This window comes from Chlorocebus sabaeus, chromosome 5, assembly GCF_047675955.1.
Source record: "Chlorocebus sabaeus isolate Y175 chromosome 5, mChlSab1.0.hap1, whole genome shotgun sequence".
Lineage (NCBI taxonomy): Eukaryota > Metazoa > Chordata > Mammalia > Primates > Cercopithecidae > Chlorocebus > Chlorocebus sabaeus.
Window position 1 is genome coordinate 53910288 of NC_132908.1, and position 7464 is coordinate 53917751.

At 45.3% G+C, this 7464-nt stretch overlaps 1 protein-coding gene across 2 annotated transcripts in view; it reads left to right on the forward strand.

Annotated features, from left to right (window-relative positions):
* Nucleotides 1-6860, forward strand: part of NUP93 (nucleoporin 93) — a 112479-nt gene extending 105619 nt beyond the window's left edge. The window contains exons 18-22 of one of the 2 annotated variants that reach the window (XM_007993382.3): nt 7-125; nt 1370-1487; nt 1925-2008; nt 3802-3930; nt 6594-6860. In XM_007993382.3, coding sequence (XP_007991573.3) covers nt 7-125; nt 1370-1487; nt 1925-2008; nt 3802-3930; nt 6594-6704 — 561 coding nt within the window. In that variant the 3' untranslated portion in view covers nt 6705-6860. The remainder of the gene's footprint in view (nt 1-6; nt 126-1369; nt 1488-1924; nt 2009-3801; nt 3931-6593) is intronic. The other variant, XM_007993383.3, reaches the window with a different exon arrangement.
* Nucleotides 6861-7464: the final 604 nt, after the last annotated feature.

Sequence of the window (7464 nt, forward strand, 5' to 3'; positions counted from 1 at the left end):
GAGCAGAATGCTGACAAGGTACTGGAACTGATGAACAAACTGCTGAGCCCTGTCGTCCCTCAGATCAGTGCCCCGCAGTCCAACAAGGAGAGGCTGAAGAACATGGCACTCTCCATTGCCGAACGGTAAGCCAGGAGCTGGCTCCATGGGACCCTGAGGGTGCCACTGCCAGTGCCAGGCCACCTTTGCCCAACCAAATGCATGTTCAGCTTTACTAGGTAACAGCAGACAGCTTTCCAAAGTGGTTCTTCTAACTCATCATGCCACCAGCACTGCGTGAGTTCCTTTGTCCCCACATCAGAACTAGCACTTGGTACTATCAAACTTAACATTTTTGCCAAAGAAATGGGTATGAAAGGGCATCTCAGTATTTTAGTCATGCACATGAAGTTTAATTCTAGGCATTATGCTCACCTATATACTGTTGTATACTTTCATCAGCCCTCTCAAAGGCATTCAAGACCAAAGCTAGTGATAGTTGGATGGGGGAGATTCTTAGAGGTGTCGTGGCCAGTGTTTCAGACAACCTGGATCCCCAGTGAGTTAACTGAATTATCAGACTTTTAACTAGTGTAAGTCCCAGGCTGAGGCTAACAACATTACTTTTTGTGCTCTCTATAGATATTGCTAATAAAATGACCCAGAGAAAACTGGGTTTGGAGTGCTTTCCCGGGATAACACAAAAGAGCATTCTTTGGTAAATGAGGTATCTCCACCTAGCAAACAATCCCTAGTGATGGCCGCTCGGCTTTTTGCCTGTCAGGACCTCCCACCTTTCATGAAGATTGGATGCTGAGATGATGGTCAAGGCTGGAGAACCACGCTCCATGTGGAGTACCTGTAGGTGGATTCATACCAAATCCACTATCAGTGCTTGGCTGTTTCAAAATAAACACCATTTTACACTCTTTAATTAACTTCACCCAGAGAGCTCAAGAGGTTTTGATGCTTTTTATGTATTTTTTGTATGTTGAGACAGGGTCTCCCTCTGTCACCTAGGCTGGAGTGGAGTGCAGTGGTGCAGTCATAGCTCACTGTAACCTTGAACTCCTGGGCTCAAGCAATCCTCCCACCTCAGCCTCCTGAGGAGATAGAACTACAGGCATGTACCACTACACCTGGCTAATATTTTAATATTTTGTGGAGATGGGGTCTCGCTGTGTGTCCAGTCTGGTCTCTCACTCCTGGCCGGTCTCTGACTCCTGGCCTCAAGCAGTCGTTCCGCCCCAACCTCCCATGTAGCTGAGATTACAGGCATGAGCCACATGAACCACACCCCACTGTCTTTTTAAATGCTATTCCACAGGTACGGATTACACAGAAATTCCTGATACACTCTCACTCCCCCCACCCCGTTTTTGTCTTTCAGGTATAGGGCTCAAGGAATAAGCGCAAATAAATTTGTGGACTCCACGTTCTATCTTCTTTTGGACTTGATCACCTTTTTTGACGAGTATCATAGTGGTCATATTGATAGAGCTTTTGATGTAAGTTTCAGGAAAGGTGTTTGAAGTGCAGGTTAATGTACACCCTTGAAAATTCAAAACACTGCATGGAATTTACTTAAAACAAAGGAGCTGTTGCCAGTATGTTTGTTAAATGAAGAAGGACAAGTACAATCCTGGGACTTAAAGGATTTCCTGTGTTGCTTCCCCCCCCCCCCCCATTCCTTTCCCTTTTAATCTGAAAACAGATACATTTCTCAAAGTAATTTGAAATCTCTGAATTTTAAAAAATGTGTCAGAAAATGAGGATAAGAATTAAGTTAGCTAGTTAGAATCAAAGCCTTTGTGTGTACACAAGGGAGAATGGTGTTTTCTATGAAGAAGCCCTTTGGAGTATGTGAGGGTGCTGACTTTACATGTAGAGAGATGAAATGACTGTGATGGTTGTCTTACATGGGGCTGGTGGTTGTTTTAAACAGATAATTGAGCGCTTGAAGCTGGTGCCCCTGAATCAGGAAAGTGTGGAAGAGAGAGTGGCTGCCTTCAGAAATTTCAGTGATGAAGTAAGTTCCTTCTTCCTGAGTTATGGAATTCCTTTTTCCCCACTTCCACCAAAAGCTTTTTCTTTTCCTGTACCTAACAGCTTTAAGAGTTCTAGTTACAGTAACAATCCAGACTGAGTTTTCCAGAGTGGTTCCCTTTCAAATACCTTGGCCTGGCTTTTCTGTGAGTGCACATCCCCATCAGATTATTGTCTGAATTCCTGATTGAGAAAATACAGTCATTTCAGTGATTGACATGTTCTTGGGAGAAACAGGTTTCTGGTTGATACTGTGAAGTCTGGTTTAATTCTTCTATTATCCACTTATACTAGAGGGTATTTTGGTGCTTAACTCTGATCATCTTTAAGTAGTTCCACTGGGTACATGAAACACATCATGATGCACTGCCACCCTTGCCCTCCCTGATCTGTTTTGTCTAAAGAAGCAAATTCAGTGACTATGACTATCACCCCATAAGCCCCAGAGCCACTGTCTGTCTGTCGGATTTCTAGCATATTGCCAACATCTAGCCCAGGGTGCTCAGCTGGGCTGCATACTGGCATCTCTAGGAGAGTTTCTAAGAACTCTCATGCCCAGACCCCAGAGATTCTGGTTTCCCTGACTGCTGCAGCCCAGACCTCCCCGAGTCATTCCAGTGTGTGACCCAGGTAAATTCATCTCTAGAACTACAAACACTCAACTCAGCTCTCAACACTATGCTAGAACCAACTGCCTGGCTCTGGGATGTCACTAGCGGTTTTTCAGTTTAAAATTATTCCTCATTGAGCAGATGCCTTTTATAAAATGTCTCCGGCCAGGTGCGATGGCTCACTCCTATAATCCCAACATTTTGGGAGGCTGAGGCAGATGGATCACCTGAGGTCAGGAGTTGGAGACCAGCCTGGCCACCTTGGTAAAATCCCGTCTCTACTAAAAAATATAACAATTAGCCGGGCGTGGTGGTGCATGCCTGTAGTCCCAGCTATTCAGGAGGCGGAGGCATGAGAATCGCTCGAACCCAGGAGGCGGAGGTTGCAGTGAGCTGAGATTGCGCCACTTCACTCCAGCCTGGGCGATTGAGGGAGACTTTGTCTCCAAAAAAAAAAAAAAAAGTTTCTGTTTTAGAGAAAGAAGTAAGGCCAGTTCTGTACATGAAGAGGGATGTTGACTACTGTGGTACACACAGTTCAGAAGTCTTACCCCTTGCTGACTTTCCCTTTATACCTGCTGTGGTTTCTACCCTTAGCCACTTGCTCCTTTGTTATTTCTAGCCTTTCCTTGAATACATCCTTCACTGCATCAGAAATTAAAGTAGTACACCAGGGCCTGCCCTTGTAGACACTCCCAAGGACTCTGGTAGGGCCATGCAGATCCAGTGGAAACAGCCCACTGACTTTGAGAGAGTGGGGAGTGGTAGGGACTGTGGAGAAGTAGCATGTGCACCTGTACCTCCTGACATTCAAATTCAAATTATGTATTGGCATCCACTCTGCTGGCCAGTCTAAGCCTAATGCTAACCAGATGTCAGCATGCTTTTTTTGGCTTGCTGCCCCTGACTAAGGGAAAAACAGCATAAACAGCACAAAGGAGCAGAAGCAGTAACCACCTGACCTGAGCAGCATTGCTTGGGTTTTTTTCTCACACTTGATGTTTCAGTGCCATCAGCTCCTTTTGGGTGACTGTGTGGCTCTCCACCTGGTAATGGTGAGGAGTGATGGGACCAGGCCCGCCTGCAGCAGCCCACCCTCCCTCCATCTGTGGTTGGCCCGAAAGGCTTGGTTCTTTTTCTTTACTCCGTTTTTCTCTCTGTGTAGATCAGGCACAACCTCTCAGAAGTGCTTCTTGCCACCATGAACATCTTGTTCACACAGTTTAAGAGGCTCAAGGGGACAAGTCCATCCTCATCATCCAGGCCCCAGAGAGTCATCGAGGACCGCGACTCTGTAAGATCCCAGCATTCACGAGAAACATTGCTGAGCACCACCTTTCTGGTTTGGAATCCGTTGCACTCTTATTAAGAGACCACATGACCCAAAACTGCTCTTTCTCCTTAGTACCTGGCAGCTGGATAAATCTCGTGTTAGGGGGCTCCCAGAGGAAATCAAACATTAAAGGGATTGCTGCTCTTCTCAAGCTTAAAAAAATAAAAAGATATGCTAGGTCTGCAAATCTTACCTTTTAACAGATCACACAGAATGCTAATTTCTAGTTGACTTCTTAAGAACTTCCTGCACATTTTAAAAGATAAGTTTATTTTGTTAGTCCTAGCTCATTAGTGAACACTTTTATTAAAACCATACTTTATTTTTGATCAACACATTAATTTAATGTGAACCCTTGTTTCTCCTGTCACGGTGTTCACAGTGACCCTAGAGAGGTAACTAGCACAGCATCTTATCCCCTCTCACAGCTGAGGAAACTGAGCTGTGGAGTTGGGAAGCAACTGCCCTCAGGTGGCAGGTAGGTGAAGGGGCCATGTCTGGAGGTTGGGTGTCTGACACCTGTGCCCTTTCTGCTGCCTGTGGGACCTCTGGCAGTGCATGGGTCAAGTGGAATCCAGGTAGCTAGAACCCTGGGGCTCACAGCATATGTTGTCTGATTACAAAAAAAAAAAGAGCAAAGGTATTTTTTGACCCAATTAAACCGTAAGGGGATAGTACAATGGTGTTTTCTTTTCTTTTCTTTTCTTTTTTTTTTTTTTTTTTTTTGAGGCAGGGCCTGGCTCTGTCGCCCAGGCTAGAATGCAGTGACATGATCTCAGCTCACTGCAGCCTCCACCTCTTGGGCTCAAGCCACCCTCCACCTCACCCTCCCAAGTAGCTGGGACTCCAGGTGTGCACCACCACACCCAGCTGAGTTTTGTACTTTAATAGAGATGGAGTTTTGCCATGTTGCCCAGACTGATCTCGAACTCCTGAGCTCAAGAGATCCCCCCAACCTCGGCCTCCCAAAGTGCTAGGTTTATAGGCGTGAGCCACCGTGCCCAGCCCCACAATGATGTTTTTTAAAATTACCTTTCCTTTAACATTTCCACTTAATTTTTGATGAGACTCTCAGGATCTCAGTGTCTAACATCAGACTTGGTTTTGGCAGCCAAGAAGCCTTGTTCTGTCTTCTGCCTCTGAGGATGTCTGTGAGCTCTTTCCACTGTGACCCCACAGGCATTGTTGTTGATAAAACTTGTGCTTAGGGAAAGATAGTGGAAATTTCCACCTTTAGGAATGTGGGTAACAGTGCTCAAGAGTGGTCCACTGAAGTGGTCAGCCCGTCCAGGTGCGCACCAGAGCATTTGCTGGTCTTCTCCCTACCCTGGACAGATAGGAATCTAAACGCCAGATGTGCCAGCGGTGGGCTCATGGTGCCTACCACTTGGCAGGAATCTTTTTTGATAATAGAAACCCAGTGCAGTGATGTTTGTGAATGTGAGTATTGAGATGGTGGATACTTCTTGGTGCTCTGTGTGCCACTTACAGTTCAGGCAGGCTTGCCCACTGAGAGGAGCTGGTCCCTGGCAGGCCATGTCCCATGTCTGAAGATCATTCTCCTGCCTGCCTTTTGCCCACCACTCTCCTTTTTCTTTCTTTTTCTGAAAGGTAGGGGCGAATAGGATTAAGTAAAAGGTTATATATAAAAGTTGCGTGCCCAAGAAGTCTGCAAGCCCACTGATGTCCTTGGTTTCATGGTTTAAAGTGAGATACTGGAGTGAATCCTTTTACTTGAACATCCCTAGAGCTCATTTCAAAGAGCCCATGCACTTTCATTCACTTCTAAAGAAAATACAATGGGTATTCCTATCACAAAGTCAGATTTCTTTTTGTTTGGACATTAGTAAGGACATGCACTTGCTAGTTTGTTTTACACATCAGGTAAAAAGCATTTGCTTTTCAATTTTCTTCTGGAATGGTCCTTAAGTAAGCCTAGTAGACGACTCTTCAGTTTTTCTTTAAATTCTTGTTACTAGTCCAGAAAGGTGTTTGTAGATTCTCCCTTTCTAGTCCAGATTTGGTTTAAATTTGTAGGGCCACCTTTTTCCCTCCTGGAACAATCCAGGAATTCCATAAATACTGTTGCCTGGGGAAAGAAGGGCTAAGCATGTATGTCAGGAAGGGAGAAAACAGGAGGAACGAAAGGAAGGAAGAGGAAAGATGCATGGGAGGAAGAAAGCCGGCGTGGGACTGCACAGTCACAGCCCTTGCCTCCGGTGTTACAAGGGCTTCATGGGGCTCTGGAGACTCAGATCCCTGTGAAAGCAGATGGACAGAAACCAGCCAGAGAGAGAGGCTCCGAAAATTGGAGCAGGCAGTTCTGAAGCTCAGGGCTGTGTCAAAAGCTAGCCAAATGCGTTGGGGCAAGGCGGCTTGCCTGGCAAACCCATCTGCTTTTTGCTTAGTAAATGGGTTTGGATGCCTGTGGAACAGGGGCCTCGGGGGACGAGCTTTGTTAACTTTTTGTCATGCTGAAGGAATACGACAGAGGAGGGTACGACTGTCATCCACCCACCAGGGATCTGTCCCTGACACCCCGGGGTGGAGGATGGAAGAACATGGACTAGTGCCCTGACTCAAAAGTTAACCAGTTTCCTTTGCTTCCTTCCCTTTTCTCTCAGCAACTCCGAAGTCAAGCCCGAACTCTGATTACCTTTGCTGGAATGATACCCTACCGAACGTCTGGGGACACCAATGCGAGGCTGGTGCAGATGGAGGTCCTCATGAATTAAGTGCCATGCTTTGGGGACATCTGGGTCGGCACACTGTCAGTACATCAGGCACATGGGCCCACTAGGGTGGGGTTTCTGGTTTTGTTTCTGTTGTGTTTTGTTTTGGTTTCTGTATTATGTATTTTTGTCAACACCAATAAATTTCTTTGATTTGTATTTCTTTTCAACATTCTTTTATTTTCTTTTTTTTTTCCTTTGAAATTTTGTTTACATTTTTATTTGTGTAATGGGGGATGCTGTCACTAGCTCTTGGGCCAGGGAATGAGAGGCTATGTAGATATTCATTATTTGGTTAAATTGACCTTAAATAATTAAAAATTTACCCAAAATGAGCCAGGAAACAAAGCCTTTGGGAGTTACTTTTATTTAGATATAATATTCTATATAGCAGAGTCACGATTCATTTTCACATTTTTATTTGAATGTGAAAGTCAACCTCAGCCTTAGAAGATGTAAGATTTGTGTGTGAAATATCAAGCACTCCATGTCCTCCTCTTCTCGGGTGTGACTTAAGTCCAGATGGTCCAAGACCATCCCCCAAATCATCAGCTCTGATTGCAGGATTCATCAGTTTGCTGTTCTCTTGCAATCCCAGTGGAGATAAAAGCATAGACCTAGAAAAAGCCTTAAGAAAGAAGGTTGCAGGTGCCCCAACTTGCACTTGAGGAAGGGGTAAACCTTGCCACTGCACTCCTCTGTAACTGCTCCACTGTGAGTTGACTGCTCGAGCTTATACACATCCCTCCTAGAAATAAGTTTA